The sequence below is a fragment of the Bos mutus genome, chromosome 21 (assembly GCF_027580195.1).
Source record: "Bos mutus isolate GX-2022 chromosome 21, NWIPB_WYAK_1.1, whole genome shotgun sequence".
NCBI lineage: Eukaryota > Metazoa > Chordata > Mammalia > Artiodactyla > Bovidae > Bos > Bos mutus.
The window spans coordinates 57,496,658-57,521,883 of NC_091637.1; the positions used below are offsets into that span (position 1 = coordinate 57,496,658).

At 51.8% G+C, this 25,226-nt stretch overlaps 1 protein-coding gene across 3 annotated transcripts in view; it reads right to left on the reverse strand.

Annotated features, from left to right (window-relative positions):
* Window positions 1–4,429: 4,429 nt before the first annotated feature.
* PRIMA1 (proline rich membrane anchor 1) overlaps window positions 4,430–25,226 on the reverse strand; it is a 70,927-nt gene continuing 50,130 nt past the window's right edge. For 2 of the 3 annotated variants that reach the window (XM_070357880.1, XM_070357881.1), the window contains exons 4-5: window positions 22,711–22,840; window positions 4,430–7,569 (exon numbers count right to left, since the gene is read on the reverse strand). In XM_070357880.1, the coding sequence (XP_070213981.1) occupies window positions 7,467–7,569; window positions 22,711–22,840 (233 nt within the window). In that variant the 3' untranslated portion in view covers window positions 4,430–7,466. Of the gene's footprint in view, window positions 7,570–10,840; window positions 15,954–22,710; window positions 22,841–25,226 lie in introns of all 3 variants that reach the window. The other variant, XR_011461549.1, reaches the window with a different exon arrangement.

Sequence of the window (25,226 nt, forward strand, 5' to 3'; positions counted from 1 at the left end):
TTCTCACAGAGAACATATGAACCCCTGATAATATATCTCACTTGAAAGGCTGAGGGCAAAGCTCCAGGCAAAAAGTCAGTGGCGTGAAGCCAGTCCCCTGGAATTCCATAGGACAAGGACCCCCTACTCGTCAGCCCTCCTCCTTGAGGACAGGTTCAGAGCGGCCTCACTGGAGATCATCTGTGTGGTGGGCTATGTTGTCACCATCCTCTGGAGCCCTTGTCTTCCTGGGTAGATACTGGTCTGGGCTCACGTCAAGTACATCACGTCAGGATGTACTCTGACATCCCCCGACCTGCATGACCACCATCAGAGAGCCTCTTTCCTTGCGGGGGCTGGGGGGGGGTGGGGTTGCCCGACTCCCTTTTAATAATTGGGTTATTTTCATGTATTGGTGAATCTGAAAAGGAGGACATTTTTGAAAAAATTAAGGGGTGTCAGGAGGGGACATGAAGAGCAACAAACCAAATTTTGTGCTTGCTTCTGATTTCTAATGGTGGAGACAACAAGTCACTTCTTTGCTCTGGGAGGATTTCCTGATGGCCCCTCTTAGCTGGCAGGCAGTACACTACCTCTGAGAAGGGTGGCTTGTGTTTGCCTTGACCAAAAGCAAAGGAGCGCGCTTGCCCTCAGCAAGCTCTGAAGAGGAGAGGGATTAAGCCTGGACCCCCTCCCTTTTGGGGCTCACCATTCTCTGTTGGCCTCAGATGGCCCTGGCTGTGGTTAGCCAATAGGAAACGACCCCCTACCCCTTGAGGAAACCTCCTGGAAGAAATAGGGGTGTGGCATGAGTGCAGGAGCACTGGGCTGAGGTCAAAGGCCAAGGGCTTCTGTCACGGGAGCGACTGAATGAGCACGTTGCAGCCTTGTCAGTGGTGACCATGCCCACCAGAGGGCTACAGGATGAGAACCCAGTGCAAGCTCACAGGGGCGGAGTTCTGCTTCCTGTCCCTGAGCAGCCATCCCAGGAAGACCCTCTTGATGCCACCCAGTCATCCACAGAGAGCCATCAAGTGTGAGGTCCACAGTCAGGCACTTGGGCTCCAAGGGTGCCTCGAGCCACCGCTCCCCACAGCGAGCACTGGAACGGGCCTAGTGGGGAGGAGCAGGCTATGTGTTTCTGGCCAAGGGGAGGCGGGAGGACCAGGGTTGCCATTCACATTGTTCTGGGAAGCCCTGCAGGCCCCTCTGTTTTCCAGGAACCCTCGCTACTCCCGGGGGGGCCTAGTAAGGATGGCCCACCTTTGGCAGAGGGGCTTCCCAAGTCTGTGGCCCACATGACTGAGGCGAGACCTCCTTGAAGGGTGAGAGAGGAGGGACCATTTGTGTATCAGGCCCATCTCTGGGTCCTTCTCTGGGGTTGAGGGCACCCTTAGAGCCCAGGTACCAGTATTAAATGGCAGAAAGTGAAGAGGAACTAAAGAGCTTCTTGATGAGGGTAAATGAGGAGAGTGAAAAAACTGGCTTAAAACTCAACATTCAAAAAGCTAAGATCATGGCATTCGGTCCCATCACTTCAAGCAAATAGAAGGGAAAAAAAGTGGAAGTAGTGACAGATTTTCTTTTCTTGGGCTCCAAAATCATGGTGATGGTGACTCTAGCCATAAAATTAAAAGACACTTGCTCCTTGGAAGGAAAGTTAGGACAGACCCAGTGAAAGTGTTAATCACTCAGTTGTGTCCGACTCTTTACAACCCCATGGACTGGAGCCCACCAGGCTCCTCTGTCCATGAATTCTCCAGGCAAGAATACTGGAGTGGATAGCCATTTCCTTCTCCAAGGGATCTCCTCAACCCAGAGATGGAACCTGGGTGTTCAGTATTGCAGGCAGATTCTTTACCGCAAACCTAGACATAGATATTAAAAGCAAAGACATCACTTTGCTGACAAAGGTCCGTACAGTCAAAGCTATGGTTTTTCCAGTGGTCATGTATGGATGTGAGAGTTGGACCATAAAGAAGACTGAGCGCCGAAAAATTGACGCTTTTGGATTGCAGTGTTGGAGAAGACTTGAGAGTCTCTTGGACAGCAAGGAGATCCAACCAGTCAACCCTGAAAGAAATCAGCCCTGAATATTCATTGGAAGGACTGATGCTGAAGCTGAAGGTCCAATATTTTGGCCACCTAATGTGAAGAGCTGACTTACTTTAAAAGACCCTGATGCTGGGAAAGATTGAAGGTGGGAGGAGAAGGGGGCAGCAAAGGATGAGATGGTTAGACAGCATCACCCACTCAATGGACATGGGAGTCTGAGCAACCTTGGAGACAGTGAAGGACAAGGAAGCCTGGCATGCTGCTGTCCATGGGGTTGCAAAGAGTCACACATCTTAGTGTCTGAACAACAACAGCAACAAATTTGAGGCAAGGGATAGGGGAACTAGAAGGCATTTAGGGCCTGGGCAGGGATAGGGGGGCAGGGTAGAGTGGAGGAGGAGAGTGAGTGTCTGGTGGGGCTGGTCACTAGTCAGGTGGGGTACGTGTGTGAGCCCCAAGATGAGGCCTTGGGGAGGCCACCACCTGGAATTAAGTGCCACTGCTCACTCCCACTCACCGAACCATCTTCTGAGATGCCACACTTGGTGTGTCTTAGCGCAGTGTTGCCGAGAAGGAAGAATGGCCATCCCCCCTTGGTCAGGGGCAGTCATTCCAGTACGCCTCCGGGGGCCCCCCGGGGGGACCTGTGGATCTCACTGTGTCTCACACCAGGGTGCCAGGGGCAGGACCCTGAGCAGGAGGTGGGAGGCTCATGGGTGGGCATGAAGCCGGCAGGTGGGCAGAGCAGATGCTGCTGTTTGCCGTGTTGGTCTCTGGAGCTGGAATCTTGGCAAAAAGCCTCAGAGATGCAGGTGGAGATGGGACGTGACAGGGGACTCTGCCTCTCTGTGCTGATGGCTCCTCAGCCCCAGTCCTCAGCCCCTCCCCGCCCCTCTCCCAGGCTGGCCCTGCTTCCTGCTGCCACCCTCATGCTCCACTCCCCGCCCAGGCACCTGCAGGAGTCGGCAGCGCCTCGCACACAGGCCTGGTGTCCCCTGCCTCCTGCCTGGTTGGCCTCAGGGTTTGCTACCATGAGTTTAACCAGGCTGGAGCGCAGGGCCACTGAGACGAGGCCCGAAATGTTCCACTGCATCTCCTCCGGGGGGACCTGAGTGAGCCGCCAGTGGATAGAAGAGCTCTTGCTGTGGCCCAGGTGGCAGCTTATTAACGACCGCAGTGGCAATGACAGCAGTGACGGCCACTGTCCACTGCGGACCCACTGTATGCCAGGACCTGTACTGGGTTTCAGCAAATGACAGCTTGTGGAATTCCAGGGGGTACCACCGAGATGACGACCTCCTGGCTCTCGATGGGGACCTCCATGGATTCCCCGCTCTGCCCTGATCCCAGCGGCATGGGACATGGGCCCTTTCCTCCTGAGACCCTGTGCTGAGCCGACATCCCCCTGAGCTGTCAGGTTGGAGAGCACTCTGACCCCCCGACTCTGGGCACACAGAGCCCTCCTGATTGCCTCCGTGGAGCTGACTCTGAAGCTGTGGGGACACATGTAGAGGTGATGGGGCCCTGCGGCACCCCACCTGTGGGGAGATAGTCTGAGCTGGGGTTCCCTCAGTCATGTCTGGCGCTGTGTGCTGAAGATACTCATGTCTGCATGCAAACCCCAGCCCCACCCACTGTCTGTGTCTGCGTGACCTTGGCTGTCTCCAAACTGTTGTCTCAGCCCTCAGATAAAACCGATGAGGCTGCAGGGCAGCTGCTTTCTCTCTCCATCTCGCCCTGCCAATCAGAGAGGAACCCCTTTCCTCCAAAAGTCCGGGGAAACAGGACTGTTCCTGCAGGGCAGGGACCCGTCTGCTTGGGGGTGCAGGGCCGGCCACCACAGCGCTCTGAGCAGCTGGGTGAGGAGGTGCTGCAGACTGACATGGGAGCCGAGGTCTGGACCGGAGAAGGACATAGCAGGAGCCCCGCCACTGGCCACAGCTCTAGCCATCTCCCCTCCAGAGTGGCCCGCGGGTTCATGACCCCCCATGATTCCCACGAGAACTTGTCAAATGAGAGTGACTGGCTCGTTCAATCTTCCTGGCACTTTTCCAGTTTCAGCACTGAAGGTTCGACATTTTAGGAAAACCTCCCAGTCCCAGGCGAGCTAGGATGGTTGACCAGCCTCCTTTTGATTGAGTCAAGGATCAAGGTGGCCGGATGGGGGGTGAGGGAAAAGCTGAGTACCTTGGAATCCCCATAAATGCCGACCTCAGGGAATTACGATGAAACCATATAGAAACCAGGCAGGCAAGGGACCAAGACCAGCCATATCCCAGGTACCTGGGTCTGTAGCAGGGCCTCAAGGGAGGACCACACCTGTGCACTGTCTGCTCGCTCCTTCCCACTCTGCCCGGGGCCAAGCCCCCACCACAAATGACAACAGACAGCCATCTTCATAAGTATATTTTTATTGAAAATAAAAAGGCATGGTGCTTTCTTCCTCGTAAGCAGCATGTAGCCCACACTCCACGCTGCCTGTCCTGCTTGCTGCACAACATGTCAGCACAGAATCAACATCAGAGGCTCGGCGGTGGACAGGAGGGCACCCACGTGTGTATTGGTCCATTGAGACAGAACTGGGAACAGGAGGCTTCTTCCTGTGCACTCTTAGCAACCATGAGGAAGGCAGGTCTGAGGGTATTTACATTCATGCATTAGATATCGCACACTACCTGGGCTGTTGAAATCATACTTTGTACAGATTCAGAGAGTACAGTATTTATATATATATATATAGATAGATATGTCTTTAAATATATATAACTGTATATAATATATATGTCTATTTTTACAGCTATTAGTCTTTCTTCCAAAACTTGCTTTAGAAGCATCTAAGCAACACCTGAAACCTCTGGAAGATCTTATATGCCATTCTAAAGCTGGGCTTGACAGGAGACGGTCGAAAAATATCTATTTGAGAAAATGCAGAAGAGGAATGTGCCTTTCCTTTCGAGAGTCTGAACTCTCGAAAGTTCAGGCTAGCCTGAGGATTGGTCCGTGTTGAGGGGCTGAAGATACGTTCCTGAAATTTAAGTTTAAGCTCAAATACCAGGGTGGGTGGTTTTAGGGATCTTCTGTTGATTAAGCTGAAAATCCATGGGGGCTCTCTCGCTGCACCCGTGAGGGCTGTCTTCCAAATGGCCGGTTCTGGGTTTGTTCTCTTTTAAAAACTGGGGTCTTTTCTTAGTAAAGAAGAAAAGACTGGGTGAGAGGAGATTTGACAAACTCAATTTGGGGGAATTTATGTGCAAATGTTAGCTTTGCACAGAGCCCGGGCTGTGTGTCCCCAGGGAAGCAGACAGTAGCTCCAGAGTGAAGGACTGATGGTTTTCTGGGGAGCCTGGCTGGGGCTGGAGGATTAATTGCAAAATCTGAGCCACTCAGGTTTAAGTCCAGGTTGGGGAAGGTGGGATCAGTGAGCTTTTGCAAAAGTTGGGGTGTGCCCAGCCTCCCTCAATGTCCCCCCAGACTGACTGCCCAGGGCTCCACGACCGCTTAGCCAGGATTCTTCCCTCTGGCCAAAGATGCTCTCGCATCACTTCTGGACCCAGAAAAGTGTGTGCGTCAGCCTGGGGTCCTGCCTGGGTGTCTGCTCAGGGAACAGGCAGGGGACTCAACAGGAGCTGCAGGCAGTGAGGAAAGTACTCTGGGGTGGGGTCTGTCCCGCTGAGGGCCCACAGCCTCTGGCCTGCTTTTCACTCAGCTCTGCATCCTTGGCAAGTGGAGGGCACGAACCAGAGTACCCACTGGGTGGGGGCAGGGAGGAAGGCCACAGGTGGCTCCATGCTAAGGTGCACAGGGGTCGCACAGGGAGAGCAAAAGCCAGTCCAGAGCCAAACCCAGTCCTCACACGGGGAACACTGAAAAGAAGGGAAGACCCTTTCTGGAGGCTCTGCCCGGGGCCTGTCCTCAGCCTGCAGTCACTGACCTGGCGACAGGACCTGGGCCAAGGTCAGGGCGCATTCACCTTCTCCCCTGCTCTCGGCACACAGACACCTCTGTGGGCACCAGGGCTGCCGGATGATGGATGTTTCAAGGTTCAGCCCAAACGGGGATTGGTTTTCAGTCTGTCAGTCTCCCCTGGATGTGAAAGTCTCACCTGTGGCCCAGACGCCCTCCAGAGAACAGCTGACACTTGTGGGCTGGGAGACAGACAGGGTCCCCAGCTCGGACCCTGCATAGCCAGAGAGTGGAGCCGCTGGCTGTGATGGGTTCCTCCATGCAAGTGCATGGAGGGTGAGGGAATCAAGGGCCAGAAGTGTTCTTGCAACCCTCCGGGAGTGCAAAAGCACAAGGCTGCTGTCTCCAGGGCCCCAGTGATGTGCCCACAGAGTGACTGGCCACCAGCGAAACAGGCTGGCAGGTGGGGGTCACTCCGCCAGTAGACGGGGTCACCAGGCCGGGAGGGTCCCTCTCCTCCCGTCTCCTTTCCTTCCCTTCGTCCACCAACCACTCCAGAGGGCTCAGCACTTTCAGAACACAAGGGACATTCAAGGCAGCCACAGAAGCACACTGGCTCCCTCGGGATGATGGCAGGCCTGGGGGTTCTCAGGGGAGTACCAGGCCTCAGGGAGCGTCGGGGGCCCAGGCCGGAGTGCCGGTGGTGGGGTTGGCATGGGGGTGGCCTCTGCCAGGGGAAGGCAGGGCCTGGCTCACAGGGAAGCGTCAGGTCCTCTGAGGGTCAGGTGTGGGAGTGAGTCTGAGGACAGGGGTAGTGGCCCCCGTCCTTCCAGGGCCCCAGGCCTGGGGTTCAGGGCGTCGTTTAGCCCTGGACGGTCAGACCCCACCCGGGGGTGTAACGGGCTTCTCGGCTCAGTCTGGACTCTGCAGACAAGGCGCACAGCCCCCCGTGGTGGAGTCAGGAGGCAGGGGCCTGTGATGGAGGTGGGAGGGTGAAGGCAGGCCCTGAAGACTGAGACAGCAACAGGGCGGCGGGAGGATGGGTGGGAGCACCTTTGAACGGGACGTCTCGTGGCTGTGCCCATGGCTTCTGTCGGGAACGGCGTGGTCGGGGAAGAAGAAGGTGGGCTTCCTGGTGGGGAGGGGAGGTTTCCTTTAGGCGAAAGGGAGGGGGGACCTCTTCGCCCCAGCAGACAGGCTCCCGGCCTTCCTGGGTGTGTGCTTTGGGCACCAGCCGGGGGACAGTCCACGGATCAGACACAAGACGAGGAAGAGATATGGGGCATCGGATGGCGGCGCTACCCCAGAGACTGCTGCCTGCTGGCTCAGCCTGGTGTCTGCAGCATCCGCGCTGTGGGCTGACCAAGGGGCGAGGCTGGGCAAAGGAGGCTTTCTCCTTTGGGAGGCTCGAAGCCTGCAAGGCGATGAAGTCCTGGACAAGCCCAGTGTCAGCTCGTGTCCACCTGCTTTCCCGCCTCCACCAGCACCACCAAGGCATCCCTCTGGCCAGCAGTCCGGGGCCTACGGACTCATACCACAGCGCTGTTCGCGTCCACCCCTTTGCTGCTCTGCGAGGAAGTCATAGGGTACTCAGCAACGCCAGTGCCGTTCTCCTCTTTTCTCAGGGGTTTCCTGGGGGCAGGAGTAGGGAAGGCAAAGGAGGGGGAGGCAGGCACACCCATTAGTTATCAGCAGCTGGTGGGGGCGTATCTTACCCTCCCAGTTACCCCACCAGGCTCTGGTCCAGGTCAGCTTCCTTGGGGCGCTAGTCCTTGTGGTCTTATGTTATAGGGTAACCATATACTGTGTCAGGCAACCAGGGCATAGTGAATAACAAAGCAGGGAAGATAGGTGTGACTTGGAACTGTTCTGGACAAACCACGATGTATGCTCAGCTTGGTATGCTCTCTGGTCAGCCTTCGGTTGATCTCTTTGATATGAGCAAATCGACATGAAGATGAATATTGGGGGTGCAGAGGGTTAAAAGAGGCGAGGTGCTCATGGTTGGGCTTTGTAGTCTTATCTCTGGGTGGTCAAAGGCAAGAGGAAAATGTGATGAGGTGGGTGGTGGTAGTGCTGTTGCTGGTCATGGCGGTGGAGGTGGGGATGGTGATGGTAGGGGTGGTGGCATTGACGGTAAAGGCAGTGGCGATGGTGGGCGGAGATGGTGGTGATAGTAAGGGAGGCGGTGGTGGTGACGATGGTGGAGTTGATGGTGGTGATGACAGTGATGGTGATGCTGGTGGTGGAGGGGACAGCGGTGCTGACGGTGACGGTGATGGTGGTGGATGGTGGTGATGACAGCGGTAACAGAAACGGTGGTGTAGTGGATGGCAGTGATCGTCATGGTGATGGCAGAGAGGGAAATGGTGGTGAGGATGATGGTGAATGTCCAGACTAAATCAGTGCACACCCGTGGTTCTCAAACACTTCATGTTGCACCGCTGGAAGCTCATTTCAAAGGCCCTTTAGCCCCAGGAGCCATTCCTCCTAGGCACGCTGGGCATGGGGAAGGCTGGGAGGGAAGTTTTGAGAAGGCTTGTGCTCACTTGCTGAGACTGAATTCGCAGCATTGCTTTCCAGCCTGGCTCGGATGCCACCTCCTCTCTTTTGGGGTTCAGAAGGGCTTTAGCTCCTGGCCCCAGGCCTGAGTGACCACAGCCTCCTGATGGGTCCACGCCATACATGCTGGGTAGACTGACCCCATGGTACAATCCTGCTGTCTCTTGGGTGGACCTGAGGCCCAAGAGGTGACAGCTCGGTCACCTCCTGTATCATTGTGTGTTCACTAAACTGAATGTTTACAGTCATCGTTGAAAGCCTAGGGATTGATTGCTTCTGCCTTCTCAAATGTCCCTAGCGCCTCCCCAAACCCAGCGAGAGGACTGGGAGGCAGTGACAGTTTGATGCCTGTGGGATAAGGCTGTTGGCGATTAGTTTAGGGGAGGGAGGGTCTGTGCGGTAGTTATCAGTAGTTTCAGGGGGATGGGACTATCAGGCCTGTTCAGAGGCGACACGATGAGCAGCCACAGGTTGTCTTGTCCCCTCTCACAATGGTCTCCTGAAGAAGCCAGGCCTGAAGTTGCGAGATTCATTTCATGGGGAAGCTGAGGCTTTGGGAGAGCTATGACTTGCCCGATGACCCCCCACCAGTTTGTGGTGGGCTTGGAGCACCACTCACTCCTACCATGTCTTGACCCAGACATCTTTCTACTGAATCACCATTCTGCTGCTCCTGATGATAAAGCAGGCCTTCTCTGCCCTCCATCCCCAAATGGGCCCTGTGGTCCAATCACCTTGGGAAGGCCCTCTGCCACCCTCCTCTTGGAGATTCCCCAAAGTTCTCAGGACCCTGCTCCCAGAAGCCTGTGTCATCTTGCTTTAATCCAGCACATACTGTGTTCTAGGGCCCCCAACCCCATTTTTATAGATGCTCACAGACACTTTCTGAAACTCAGAAAAGGCTCAGATGAATTGCCTTGTTTGTGATGGGCTCCTGGAAATGACAGACTCTGAGTCTCCCTCTCCCCAGGACCTTTCTTCCTCTGTTTCTCTTACTCTTCCTCCCTCCCACCCACCCCTTTCCAGGGGCCTCAAGCAGTTCTGACCTTGCTGTGTGGGCTTGATTTCTGACTCAGTGAGGTCTACCTAACCTGGAAAACTGGGGGTGAGGGGTGCATTTTTTTACAGCGAGATCCTGTGTGGCCCCCAACATGAGGCCCTGCAGGGACTTAATTGACATTCCTAAATTTATCATCAATATAGAGGATTTTGTCAGAATCAGAATTCCAGAAAATCAAGACAAAAATCTCTGCCCCCTCTCCCCCCAAAAATCTCTGGGCCCAAAGATTTTTCTGCTTTTCTCCCTAAAATATTCAGTCTTGGGCTAGGTCTGAAAAGTCTATTAAAACGGGTAAGGACAGGGGCGATGAGGCTTAAGGGCCTTTGAGGGTAGATAATGCCAAGATGAAGGAATGCTGGAACTTACAAGGGAGATGGGTAGAGCCTGGCGGGCACAGAGTTCCAGCCTTTTTTAGGGAGAGGGTAGTAAATGAGTAGGATTCCTTTTGCCAGGAGGAGAGGAGACATTTCTAAAGCCAGGCTGCTGGCTGCAAGACCCCTATTCCTGGGGCTTGGGTGGAGGGGATGGTGGCTGGAGGGACACTGGGGTCAGGACCAGGAGAGAATCCCAGGGGGATTCTCAATGCCTTCTCAATGGCTCAGCCAGCTTCCCAGGCAGGAAAGGGGGTCTCAGTGGGGCTCCATCCAGCAAAGAGGGCACCTTTTGGCTAGTGCAGCACCTCTCAGGAGCAGTCCAAGAACCTGGGTGTGGCGAGGGGAGAATGGGCTGTCCCAAGGGCTCTCCTGCGAAGTACACTTGGTCTGCTCCCCTCCCTTATGGAGCTGAGCTGTCAGCCACTCTGCTCCCTGGGCTGCTGCCCCAGCCCATCCCCGAAGCCCTTCTGCGATTCACTGGAGCCTGGTGGACACTGGAATTTTACCTACAGCAGGACAACACTCTGCCTTGAACACCTACCCTCATCCCCATCCTCTCTCTCAGCACAGCACTTTAGGGTGATTCTGCGGAAGGGCTGGGAAGCAGATGTCTAGCTCACTAAACCCAGCTCTCCCACTTTCTGGCTGTGTAACCTTGGACAAGTCACTTAACCTCACCATGCCTCAGTTTCCTGGTCTATAAAATGGGCACAACAACGGGGTCCATTTCAGAGTCCTATGGGGAGGATTAAAAAATATGTTAATGCATGTCAAGCCCTTTAAGGAGCATCTGGCACACAGTAAGTGCTCCATAAGTCATGTTAGTTCTCAGGATGATGCAGTTGGAAAGGGTCAGTGCAGAGCTGCTCCTGTTGCCAGTGGTCTCCAGTCTGCAGAGACTTCCTACCTAATGTGCAACCTGCAGGGCTCCTGAGTGCTAGGGCGGCTGGTGGGGACCCAGCACGGCCCTCTGTGAGCCACCAGGGGTTCCTGCTAAACCAGAGAAAGGCCCGTCTGCCTGGGTGCGGGAAAAGCTGGGCACACACGGCTGCCTACATGGCCTGGTTCCTAAAACCAAGAAAAAGGAAAGTGAGATTTTCCTTGGCTCCACGTCTGATTCCCAAATGCCATGGGGCGGGGCCTCCCACCTCGAGAAAACTCCCACCCTGGGGGTCCCATGTTCTCTGCTTGGAGGGTGGCCCTAATGGCTCGCCACCAGCAGAATGCCCGGGCAGGGAGAGCCAGGACCCCCTTGTGGTTCCTGTTGACAGCACTGTGATGGGTTCCCCCTTCAGCCCCCTGCTCTGTGAGGGGTGGGGGGAGCTGGAGGCAAAGAACAGCTCTGAGAGCCTGAGAGTAGAGGCTGCTGGCTCGTTTCTTGTGTCCTGCAGCCTACTGAGGGTCTGTTCTTAGCGACATGAGGTTAAAGGTCTCAGACTCCCCCCATGGCCTACCCTGCCAGGAGCCAGCGTGAGGAACTCCGCCCATGGCAAAGGTCATGAGGAAGGAGGCTCGACATATGCAAAGGCAGGATCGAGCCTCAGGAGTCCCCCTGGAAATTCTCGAGCATCTACCCCCAAAACCAGAGTCTGCCTACTTTCCTGCTTTGTGCTCTCACCTACTCCTCTGACTTTACGGGGGGCTGTCCCCCACCACCATCTCTCTCTCTGAAAAAGAGTTAACTTACAGATCCAGTTAATAAAGTTCCTGGGCGTGACAAGAGTGTTTTAGTTCACAAACCCCTCAGATGGCTCTCTAACTCGCCTGACAGGTTTACCCGGACTCCTACAGCTATGCATACGATTGTTTACAGTCTCCCAACTGTGAAAGGCACGGGAAGCTTAAGATATTCAAATAGTATAGAGCCTCTCGGAGAGTTAGAAATTGTTAGAATAAAACTAGTAGATTTCATTGTTGAGCCAATGTTTGCTGCCAAGTTTCCACATCTCCTGTATTGTATCCTTGGAAGTGTATTAATTAATATAGTTGGTATGTAGAAAAAATAAGTAGTGGCCTTGGTTTTAACAACTTTAGACCCTTAAGGTAATAAATTCTTTCCTTTGTTGTAAACCCACTGCACCTTTGCCCTATAGGAATGCAACATTATCTAACACCTTTGGAGGATGACGCCAAACTTTAAAATAATTACTCTTAGAGAAAATAAGTCTTATGGTTGACAAACCTTTGTCAGAGTCATAAAATGTTAACAGGCCTTCTGGCCAGAAGATGATGTAAATCACCTAAACCATTTGTATACGATAAGTTTGCAGAAAAGAAACCCTGGTTTCGATAAGGATCAAAGACTGCTGACTTTGCATGATTTCACACCCCCTATTATCCTCTGTGTGCAATTTAGGGTATAAAAGCCCCTGTTGAAAATAAAGCTACGGGCCTTGCTCACCGAAGCTTGGTCTCCCCATGTCGTTCTTTCTCTCACCTTCTGGCTGAATTCCCATCTGGAACTTGGAGGCTCGTCAAGCCTACTAATTTTGCCTGGGCTTCTAAGATCTGACCGGGAGGCCTTGGTGTCTCCTCTCCTTCGGGAGAACGGGAGGACGCCTGCGGCCTACGAGGTGATGCAAACTCCTTGTCTTGGAGTTTTATTGGTTTTCCACGTAAACCAAGTTATTCAGCCTCTTTTCTCCACTGAATTTTCTCACTGAGCTATCCCTATTTAACCACTCTTTATATCTCTAATTAATACTTAATTAAGCTATCGCTATTCTAATCGCCAACGCCGTCATCCTGAGGGAATCCCTGGATCCAACCGGGGCTGGACCTCAGTACTACCCCCAACACACACACACACATCACACTACACACACATCCATGCCCATATGCACATTCAATAACACACATCCACACAGACATGCACATATACACTCATACATGCCTATACACACATGCATACATATGCATTGTACACACATACACACACACACATCCATGCACGCTCACATACACAGAGTTCCACCATGAGACACCTCTGTACACCACAGACTTCTCCAAAGCTGGGTCAAGAAACGAAAAAAAAACAAAAAGCAAAACAGCCTTTCTGGGCCTCTGAGGGTGTCCCCTGAAGATGAGAAGCAGCAGCCCATTTCTCGCCCTGAATCCTCTGCCATCACCAGGGAAGGTGAGCCAGGCATGTGGCTGATGAGCAGCCCCACTCAGTTGAGCCCCCTGTGTTCACTGCCCCTACCCCCCCCCTGCCCAGGGCTTCCATGTTCAGTCATGTCTGTTGAGCCAGCTGAAAGATGGTGCTGCAGAGGTTCTGGGACTCGGGTCTTTCGTGGGAACCGGCTGGCAGGACAAGGCCTCTGGATCTTATTCTGAGTGCAGTGGGAGCCACTGAGGACTCCTTGTATGAGGAATTGCTATCTATCCCCTTACACTGCCCCATGACCTTGACCCAGTGTATCTGGAGAGCTGAGTTCCAAGAGAATGGAGTTTCTTGGGGATAGAAAGGTCTAAGCAGCAGGGACTTGTCTGAGTCTTCCATCTGCCAGCACTGGGCTCCACGGCCCCACTGCACCAAGGATCCCAGGCACACAGAGAAGCTGGCCCCTAAGCCTGCCTCCTACTGTTGGGAGGGGATTTCATCACCTACCACAGCACCCAGGCCCCTTGGAGACAGGTGTTAGTTGCTCACTCATGTCCAACTCTTGAAACCCCATGGACTGTAGCCCACCAGGGTCCTCTGTCCATGGGATTCTCCAGGCAAGAATACTGGAGTGGCTTGCCATTTCCTTCTCCAGGGAATTTTCCAGACCCAGCGATAGAACCTGGATCTCCTGCATTGCAGGTGGATTCTTTACCATGAGTCAGTTTTAAAGGTGGAATTTCTCAAATCTACACAACAAGCTTCCATTCATGACACAGAAAGTCATGGAAGAGTTACTACCTGCCAGGCACATGGCAGGCGCTGTGGGGGACAGACAACATGGGTGAGACCGGACGACAGCTTCCCCCTCTAATGTGTGTGTGTGTGCACACACAGTCACTCACACACTTGTGCACAAGCACACAAACATGCAAACACCAACTGTTTTTAACTTACCTAAGAGCAGAAAGCAGAAATGCAAATCAAGGGAGAGTTACAACTCAAAGAACTTGGCAAGAAAGAAAGGTCAACCCCAGCCCAGGGCCCCATGACTGAGGAGGTGTGTTTGAGCTGGGTCTTGAGTGAGCAGTAAGGACTCAGCTGGAAGCCAGGAGGGCAGCTCCCTGAGTCCTCAAAGAATGTGAGAGGAAGGCTGGAAACCTCTGTGACCTGAGCTACAGCTTCCTCCTATGACCACAGAGGCGTATTCTGGCTCAGACAACACAGGGATCTCTCTTGCCCTCCTCCACAGTCTCCCAGCTGCCCGAGGAACCATGGCTTCTCAACTTGCCACACACTCAGTAAGAGCTAACCCTCTGCTGGGGCACCCCAAAGCTCCCCAAATAATGTAAATCCTAAAAAGAAAACTAACTTCACTGACTGATTTGCTATTGAGTCTATGATTCAGGAAAGACCTTGGAAAAATCTTCTATGATGGAGTTAAGCTAAAGAAAGGAAGAACTGGAGTGGGAGATGGGGAGGGAGAGAGCTGAGTGTGGCAAGTTCCCAGAGGCGAGGCTTGGAAAGCTGCTGAAGACAACGATAGCCCAATGGCTGCACATCAAGCCGAGAGAGCTACCATCCACCTGGAGAGGAGGACGGAATCTCCAAGACAAACACGGAACTGACAAATTGATCACCTAATGTATCTGAACATATTGGGAGAAGGCACTGCTAACTCCAGAGAAGGAAGCTAATCATAGTACACTACATGACTCAGCTGTGAACAATATTTATACAGTGTCATACGGAGGGGACCTTGGGTAGTCGTTGATCCACTCATTGAAGGAACCTCGAGGAAGCAGTTGGGAAGAGGGCAGGTGTTTTGTATTTACATTTCAGAGTAGTATTAGTTTCTAAATCTTGTACCTTCTATAGTGAAAAATGGATAATGGATACAGTGGATAATGTTTAAAATCAACAGAAAATGTAGAGTATCCATATCACTTAGAACATGGAGGGAAATACCAGAAGAAACAGCTAACACTCAAAAATGGTTGCCTTTGGGACTTCCCTGGTGGTCCAGTGGTTAAGAATTCACCTTGCGATGCAGGGGACTTGGGTTTAATCCCTGATCAGGAAACTAAGACCCCACCTGCCACAGAGCAGTTAAGCCTGGGCCACACCAGGAGAGACCATGCGCCACAACTGAGACCTGACACTGCCAAATAATAAGTAAATTAATATTTTTTAAAAAGTGGTTGCCTCTTACGAATGAGATTTGGGGGAGAAAGAGGGACACTCAGGGGGCTTCTGGTTTTATGAATAGGCTGAGGCTCATTTTACTTTTTTAATTACTTGCATGTATTGCTTTAGTAAAAAAAAATTGAATTAAAAAGTGATCATGAACATTCAAAGCCCTAACCATACTTTCCAACCATAAAGCCCCCTCAAGGGTCACGCATGATACTCCTGACAGTTGGAATGGAAGAAGCAACCTCGCTTTACCCCCCTTCTCTTCCTCTTCCTCATTACCCTGAGGTTCATTTTTCCCCTCTTCATAGCATTCATAGTCTTTTAAAACAGTTCATTTATTAATTTGCTGGTGTGTATATGTTTGATCTGCTTCCCCCAGTTGGAGGAGGTGAACAGGAATCCAGTCTTGTTTATCACTACATCCCCAACGCCTAGTCTAGGCCCCAGCACACAGTAGGTGCTCAATAAATATGTGTGAGCAGTCTGTGCCAGTCATTGGGTCCTAAGGCCCGTCAAGCAGACCTGGGTGTTCAAAAGTGCCTGTTCTACTGGAAGCAACTTGACCACAAAAAGCTGACGCGTGTGCCCGGGAACGCTCGGGCACGCGCACACACTGCCGCTTGCTCCCAGGAGCCGCAGGCTTGCTCATGGTCTGCAATCAGCGGCCTGCAGGGTCCGCCAAACTGTTCCATAGCCTTTTATTGGTCTTTCAGCCAATACCCTGTAAATTAGAAGGAAATGGCTGTCAAGTGACTTAATGGCTAATCGATGGCAGAGGGTGCAGGACCCATGCTGTGCGCAACCAGAGGAGGCGGGGAGCTCTTCCGGTGCCTGGGGAGTGGGGATGACTCCAGGGAGGGGCCTGGGAGGGGTGGGGCCATGTCTCCGCCACACAGGTCTCTCCTCCGGATGAAGGGTGGAGGCCACAAAACCCACCTAGGATAGCGGCCTCAGTGTTGGGAGTCCTCATGCCTGTGGGGTGCTCCCTGGCCCTCCTACCCGGGCAGTGGACACCGTGCACCTTGGAGCTTGTCCTTGTCTCACCATGGACAAGATTCCTCCTCCCTGCTCACAGAACCTTGGTCTTCCCTCCAGACACGACTCTCCCATTGTAATAATATTACTTTGCCAACAAAGATCCGTCTGGTCAAGGCTATGGTTTTTCCAGTGGTCATGTATGGATGTGAGAGTTGGACTATAAAGAAAGCTGAGCACTGAAGAATTGAGCTTTTGAACTGTGGTGTTGGAGAAGACTCTTGAGAGTCCCTTGGACTGCAAGGAGATCCAACCAGTCCATTCTAAAGGAAATCAGTCCTGTGTGTTCATTGCAAGGACTGATGTTGAAGCTGAAACTCCAATACTTTGGCCACCTGATGCGAAGAGCTAACTCATTTGAAAAGACCTGATGCTGGGAAAGATTGAGGGCAGGAGGAGAAGGGGGCAACAGAGGATGAGATGGTTGGATAACATCACCAACTCAATGGACATGGGTTTGGGTGGACTCTGGGAGCTGGTGATGGACAGGGAGGCCTGGCGTGCTGCAGTTCATGGGGTCACAAAGGGTCAGACATGACTGAGTGACTGAACTGAACTGTTGCAGGGGTGGGTGGGGTGGGTCTGATTAACACACAGGTGTCCTTGCAGAAGTGTGGGCAGTGAGGCCAGGGGCTATGCTGGAAGTGCCCACTACCAGAGTGCCCAGGCCAAGCACAGCCCTGGCACCTGGCCCAGTATTTACACATCTGGCAGCAGAAGGACCCGGTGGCCTTGGTCCTCCCAACATCCCAGGGCCAGGAAGCAAAAGCTCAGGGATCTGAGTAGAGACTAGGAGGGCTCCCCCACATTATAGATGAGGGCAGTGATACCCACTGAACTGGGCTGGGGCTGGGAATGGAATGCAGGGCTCTGGATACCCAGTCCTGTGTTCTTTAAACAGCTCCAGGCCGTCCTGTGGTCTGATGACAGGTACATGCCAGACCCTGGGTGGGGAGGAGGCCTGGATGGAGCATGACATCCAGAACACCCGAGAGCCTGGGGCCTGACCATCCTGGGCCTGTGGATAAAGAAGTTGTTCACGCCAATGCCAGGGCAATGAGCCACTGAAATGCAAACTGTGTGGGCCTCCCATGGTGGGGAAGTCTCCAGAATTCGGGTTATTGACAGGGACTTGGGGGCTACTGCATGTGTTAGTCCCACTGGTTAACACATGGGATGCCCATCTTCTTCCAAAAACACTTCTCAGGGGCCCTGGTCTGGGTGAGGTTCCCTTCCTCTGAGCTCCCCCAACCTGGATACCCCCTGAGCATCTTATCACCCAGCAGAGCTGGGACATTGGGAATGTTTATTGAGTCACAAGATGAAATTTGATCCACTGAGTGTGTGTGTGTGTGCATGCATGCTAAGTCACTTCAGTCGTGTCTGGCTCTGCGATGGACCATAGCCTGCCAGGCTCCTCTGCTCATGGGATTCTCCAGGCAAGAATACTGGGGTGGGTTGCCATTTCCTCCTCCAGGATATCTTCCCGACCTAGGGGTCAAACTGGTGTCTCTTATGTCTCCTGCATTGGCAGGTGGATTCTTTACCTACCAGTGCCACCTGGGAAGTGGGGTCTGTATGTAGAAAGTGCTAACCACACCCCACCTTCCTGCTATCAAGGTCAATGACTAGAGAGGGCATGGAGGGGGTGCTCTGTCTGCATCTGCTCCCCAGTTTCCTCCCCTCCCCAAGGCCACACCCCACATACCAAGCCAAGCTGGCACCTGCAGAATCACCTCATTTCCATTGCAATTGATTCTAGAACCATCCTTCCAGCAATCTGGCTCCATAAGGCTGTGTTTTGGCCATTCACAAAGATCTCTAGGAAGTCCTCCACTAGGACTCCAGGCTGTGAGAAGGTGTTTTTTGTTTTTTTTTTTAAGAAAGCAGGGTTTATCACTGAATTTCCCTTCTAATGGTTTCACAGCGACATGCAATGCTTTTGTTTCCTGAGAGAAAAGGCATGTTTCAGATGAATTATTAACCAAAGAGAATTGACTGTGAGGAAGAAATCCTCCATTTACTCTGGATAGAAATGCACACAGACAGCTGCTTGGCCAGGCTATCTCTTACAGAGGTCGGCTGGGGGAGCAGGGAAGGGGCGTTTGCTGTCCCGCACTGGGTGTAACTTCTGCTGCCTCCTCCTTCCGTAGCCCACAAGGGGCTGATCCATTTTCCCCAGGTCAAGCTACCTTCCAGGAGGGTTCTGGGAGAACCAGACTCTATTGTTGCCTCCACTGGCCGCGAGTAGCACCCACTCCTGACACTGATTATCCATCTTAGGACGCCAGGGACACCCTCTCTGGACCGTGAGGATCTGGACAGGCAGAGGGCTGCGTGTTGCCCCAGAAGAGGATGCACATTTTGGCGCCAAGGCAGAAAAGGACTGCGCTCCATTTACTACATGGGTCGGGGTGCTGACACCTTTGTAGGTATCTCCTGGGCTCCCCTGTTTCAGCCAGTGGGCGGCACCTCAGGATATCTGGGAGCATGGAGAAAGGTTGGGGCGTTTTCTCCCCGCACTTGTTTTTTAGGGCTGCATCTCCAGCAGTTCCAACCACAGGTCCTGCTGATCAGCCCCTCTTTTGAGTCTCCAGGCCCTGTACATTTCCCTGGTACTGCGTCCATCCTCTGTCCTGGGATTGCTAACAGCTCGCACCTCTGTTATTCGTGAAATTCTTCAGAAATTCTATTGTTCTCAGGACTTGCCCAAGCCCCTGGGGGGAGCTCCGCCCATTCCTTTGGCTGGAGCCCCGCCCACACGGTAGGGGGAAGCCCCGCCCACACCCCTGGGGAGGAAGCCCCGCCCACACCCCGGAAGGCGTCCCATCCACGCCTTGGAAGAGATCCATTGAGCCATCTGAAGTGAGTTATCTGTTTTTCCAGGCGGCTGACAGGCTCGGGAACCAAGACCCAGAGCCTGTGGAAGGAGACAAGGGAGGCTCTCTGGTGCTCTGACTGGAGGTGGGGTGGTGCCTCCCCTCGCCTTCCCGGGAGTCCCCCAGCTCCGCTGAAACAAAGCCCGGCAGGACAGACGCGGCGGACACGGCCCAGAGCGGAGACATCCAAGTGAGCTGCTTCACCTGTTAGGTTTGCCCAGTCCTCCTACTGTTGGAGCAGGTAGCCTGTTTCTTCAGGAGAGTTTTGGAGCAGAGAGGAGGCAGAAGCATATCTTTTGGAAGAGCCTCAGTTTATTAAAAAGATGATGCATTTTGAAACCGTAATTCAAAAAGATGCACGCCTCATCTTTTTAATAAGTTTGTTCTCAGTCGCTTAAGTCGTGTCTGACACTTTTCAACCCCATGGACTGTAGCCCGCCAGGCTCCTCTGTCCATAGGATTTTCCAGGCAAGAATACTGGAGTGTCTTGCCATTTCCTTCTCCAGGGGATCTTCCTGACCCAGGGATGGAACCCACGTCTCTTGCATTGGCCATTGGATTCTTTACCACTGAGCCACCAGGGAAACCCACCAGGGGGTGGGTTGGAGTGATAAATTGGAAGACTGGGATTGACATATACACACTTCTATAGATAAAATATGAATCGATAACTAATAAGGACCTACAGAGCTTCGCAGGTGGCGATAGTGGTAAAGAACCCACATACCGATGCAGACGACATAAGAGACGTGGGTTTGATCCCTGAATCAAGAAGATCCCCTGGAGGAGGGCATGGCAACCCACTCCAGTATTCTTGCCTGGAGAATTCCATGGACAGAGGAGCCTGGCAGGCCATAACCCATAGGGTGGCAAAGAGTTGGATACGACTAAAGCAACATAGCGTGCAAGGACCTACAGTATAGCACAGACCTCTACTCAGTACTCTGTCATGGTCTATATGGGAAAGAAAAGAATCTTAAAAAAAAAAAGAAAGGATGATGCAGCCTGTCTCTGAGGGAAGGGGGTCCTTGAGGGGACTAGTGCCCCCACTCTCTGGCAGTGCCCCGGGTGGATCTTGAACACTTGCCCTAAAACCTTCAATGGCTCCCTGTGTCTGCTGAATCATGGGCCAGCAGCTACAGCTGGTGGGACAACCACATCCCCATCGGGCTTGGGGCTTCCTCCAGCCTCCCTCCACCCTCATCTCCAACCCCCCACCCCCATCACAGGGGCTTCCTGATGCTTGGCGCTTCTGAATGCCTGCGCTGCTCTGCTTCTTAAAATCCTCCTCCCGCTGCAGCAGGCTCTCAGCTGAAACGATTTTTCATCCACATTAGGGTTCACATGACTCCTGCCTCTCCTGCCTGGTCCCGGCTGTTGGCCTGATGCGGCCCTTCGCCCTGGGTGCCTGACCACATGCAGGTTTTAAGACTCTCAACTTGATAGTTTATGGATTAAAGACAATCTCTTTAACAAGTGGTGCTGGGAAACCTGGTCCACCACTTGTAAAAGAATGAGACTAGACCACCTTCTAACACCATACACAAAAATAAACTCAACTTGATAGTTTACTCTTTCTGCTCTTGAATTATTAAAGTGAAACCACATAGAACAGCTGATTAAAAGGGTAAAGTTTAAATAACTTTGGTCTTATGATTGCTCAATAGAGATCCTTTAACTTTGGGTCTTAGGGAATTAAAAAAAAAAACTTTCTTAAAAACATATTAACAAATCCTCTGGTATTTTGCAAGCAACATTATTGTTCCTCTTTTGATTATATTGTCCCCTAAAGTCCTCCAAAGCCTGGTGTGCTGCAGTCCATGGGGTCACAAAGAGTCGGACACACTGAGCCACTGAACTGACTGACTGAATGTCCCCCAAGGCCAGGGAGGCCATTTTTTGGGAGAAGGCTAAGAACTGGAAATAGAGGGGTGGGGCCAGAGGTTCTGTGTTGTAACACCTCGGCCTCAGGCCTCAACAATAACAATGTTGAGCTTCAGACCCCAACTCAACAAGGTGCTTGATAACCTTGTCTGAAAGGCAAAGTGAGATAGTGTTGTTCAGTCACTCAGTCATGTCCAACTCTTTGCGACCCCATGGACTACAGCACGCCAGGCTTCCCTTTCCTTCACCATCTCCCAGAGTTTGCTCAAACCCATGTCCATTGCATCAGTAATGCCATCCAATTATCTTATCCTCTGTCATCCCCTTCTCCTCCTGCCTTCAATCTTTCCTAGCATCAGGGTCTTTTCAAATGAGTCAGTTCTTTGCATCAGGTGGCCAAAGTATTGGAGCTTCAGCTTCAGCATCAGTCCTTCAAATGAATATTCAGGATTGATTTCCTTTAGGATTGACTGGTTTGAGCTCCCTCGTGTCCAAGGGACTCTCAAGAGTCTTCTCCAACATCACAGTTCAAAAGCATCAAAGCGAGATGGTAGTTAAGAGAAATAACAGCAAGTGTTACTGAAAGATAATATGCTGTTTGGTTCATTCATGACCCTTTGGGAGTACTCCTATTCATCCTTCAAAACCCAGCCTTGTTGTTGTTGTTCAGTCACTAATTGTCTCTGACTTTGGGACCCCACGAACTGCAGCATGCCAGGCTTCCCTGTCCTTCAGTACCTCCCGGAGTTTGCTCACACTCATGTCCATTGAGTCAGTGATGGTATCTAACCATCTCCTCCTCTACTTCCCCCTTCTCTTCCTGCCCTCAATCTTTCCCAGCATCTGAGTCTTTTTCCAGTGAGTCAGCTCTTCGCATCAGTTGGCCAAAGCATTCACAGAAGACCTTCTCTGAGGCATTTCTACTTCTCCTTCTCCCAAGAGAACCTCGCTCCTTTCTCTCTCATCCTTTTTCCATCTTCCACTATGGAGACAGTGAAAGCTGGTGCAGCTCTTGGTGAGCACACACTTATGCCAGGCACTGCTGACCATGTAGCACTGCTATATATTGTGCAGACCATTCACAGAGGGCATCTCACCACTCCCTGGGGGCAAGATCATTATTCTTTACCCCCGTTTTACTGATAGGGAAACTGGGGACCAGAAAGGTGATTTCCTCCTGGTCACACAGCTTGAACTGGAGTCTGAATTTTGATCAGATTCCAAAACCTAGTTCCAGCTCCACACCAGCATGGTGCCCCCTCCAGGGGATTCGTCACCCACCCTGCAAGAATTATTTCCATCCTCCCAGGCCTGGAGTGAGCCCCTGGCAGTGGGTAGAGGAGCTTTATCCTGCCTCCAGCCTGACATATAACTGGTGCTCGTCAAATGCTCATAGAACCCCCTAAAATGACGGGGGGGGAGGGGAATAATATCTGAGATCAACTTTAAAATACTTCAGCAAAGAAAAAGATACAAGGAACAGGAAACAGTAAATATTAGCCAGATCTTGGTAACTGTTGAATCAGGGTAAAGGTAGGTGGGTGATCTTTGTACATTCTTTCTGCTTCTTAAATGCTTGACAATTTTTATTATTAAAAAACAAAAACGAATGGAGGAGGGTGGAGGAGCCCTGAGCCCAGTTTGAGTCCCCTCTGGCGCCAGAGCTGGGTGAATACTCACCTCTTGATGGCTTTGTAGCAAATGATGACAAGCACAGTGAGAAACACCACGGAGGCACAGCATACCGCGATGACGATCACCAGCCCCGACCACCAGCTCTCCTCCGCGGGACACGAGGTAGCATTGGGAGCTGAAAGAGGCAGGAGCAGCCTGAGTGTCCCCTGGATGTGTGGGTCCAAGCTGGTGTCAGGGGTGAACCATTGTAGGTGACACCAAGGCTGGCCTCGCCACCATCCATCACCCAGATGAAGCCTCTCCAACCTGTCCTGCCGTCCCCACCCCCACCCCCACCCAGTGGCAGGTGACGTCATGGTTGGCCCCCAGCCAGGTGACGTGCTCTGAGCTGGGGTTAAGCACTGCAGCCTGGGCTATCCATCCTTCCTGGGCATGAGCTAACTGACAGCAGGGTCGGGTTTAATTTCCCATGAAAAATAACAGAACATCTTCTCTCAGCGTGGGTATTAAATCTGCTTCCTCTGAAGGTGGGAGTGAGGAGTTGGGCTCACAGAGCACACAGGGTGCGGGGCAGGGACAGGGAGGAGAGAAAGGGAGGCCTGTCAACATCAGTTTCTTAAGCTATTTTTTTTTTTTTTACAAGAGACAAGTTTTCTCTCTTCTTGGGTTTGGTCCCTGTGGTGGGTACTGGTAGCGTCTCAGCCTGCACAGTGGCCACAATTTGAAAAAGTCATTGACAGAGCATTTGACAGGGGTTGCTGCAGGACCACCCTTGTCATTACTCAGTCCGTGGGGTCCTTGGGGAGAACACGTCCTTCCCTTTGGCACAGGCTGAGTGAGGGGACCCATGTACAGACAAAGCTTGCAACAAAGTCGGTTTGCTCTGCTCTGAGAAAAGCAGAGACATCATATAGCTTTACCCCAGAGGTTTTGGAAGACCTACATCCAACTGGGAAGAATTGCTTGGAATTGCAAAAGGAACGGAAGTGAGGGAAAGAGAAAAGGGGAGAGGGAGAGGGTGGAGGGACAAATAGACAGTTTATATAGACACTATTAGTTCGGGATGGTTCTTCAAGACATGTGAATATGTGTAACAGAATCAAAACTATGCCCTAGATTTAATAATAGGCACCATGAAGAGTGCAACAGTATGTGGGGATTCAGTGAATAATTTCCCAAAGGATGCCATGGGTGGTTTCATTATTATATTATTATTGATGATATTGTTGTTTGAATCATCAAGGTATAATTTACATATAGTGAAATACACCCATCTGAAGTGTAGCATCTGATCAGTTTTGACAAATGCATACACCAGTGTAAACCACACCTCTGTCATGACACACAGTATCACCATCAGCCCAGAAAGCTTCCTTGCGCCTTCTAGTCTGTCCTGACCCCAGAAGCAACCACTGTTCTGCTTTCTAAAATCACAGATTAGATTTGCTTGTTCTTGAAAGTCACATAAATGGAATCATGCAGTGCCTGGGTTTTTGTTTTGTTTTGTTTTTGCTTCCTTTATTTAGCAGTGTTTTTGTGATTCACCCACACTGTTGGATATTTAAATAGTTCCTTTCTTTTACAGCTGAACAGTATTCCATGATATGTATATACCACAGTTTGTTTATCCTGTTCAACTGTTGATGAATACCTAAGCTGTTCACAAGTTTTTACTTTTGTAAACAAAGCTGCTGTAAACACTCACAAATAGGCTATAGACAGCAGCCCGTGGGGATGCCCGCATCAGTGGCCCACAGTTTACCCAACATTGCCAAGGCTGGGGCGTTTGTCTACCAGAGAGTGGGCCCAGTGGGGACAGCACCCCTCCCCAGGCAGCACTTGAAAATCTTTGATGGCGGAGGTGGGAGGGGCTGTTTTTGATCACCCAGCAGCTATGGATACATGGTAGGACTGTCCCTCCAAAACCCACCAGGGCTCCTGTTGAGAAATTCCATCCGTGGAAACAGAAGGACAAGTTAATTCTAAACTTCATTTGGAATTAGATGCTAAATTTCAGAGCGCCTCTCTTGATGTTCTTTTCTTTTCATTCACTATTAATGAGGCGAGAATCTTCTTCTTGCTGACTGTTTTCAAGCACAATTAATGCTGAAAGCAGGAAGGTTTGTTCAAGAAGGTCCTTCTGCAGAGTTCCTTGCTAATATTCAGCAGTGTGAATATTACTCACCGCTTGCGTGTGAGGAAACCACCCCAGGCAAGATTACTACCAGATATGAAAAGAGGGAGGTGTTCTATGAAACAGTCCAAGACATAAATCTTGGATTTTGCCAAGAAAACAGCTATTGTGTTCAAAGAATGTGTCCTTATTTATCCCTGCTTGACTCATTCTTCTTATATTAGAGAAGATCAGGGGATGCTGGAGTCAGAGGAAGGCTGTGTGTGTGTGTGCTAAGTCGCTTCAGTCGTGTCTGACTCTATGCGACCCTATGGACTGTAGCCTGCCAGCCTCCTCTGTCCATGGGATTCTCCAGGCAAGAATCCTGGACTGGGTTGCCATGCCCTCCTCCAGGGGATCTTCCTGACCCAGGGATGGAACCCCTATC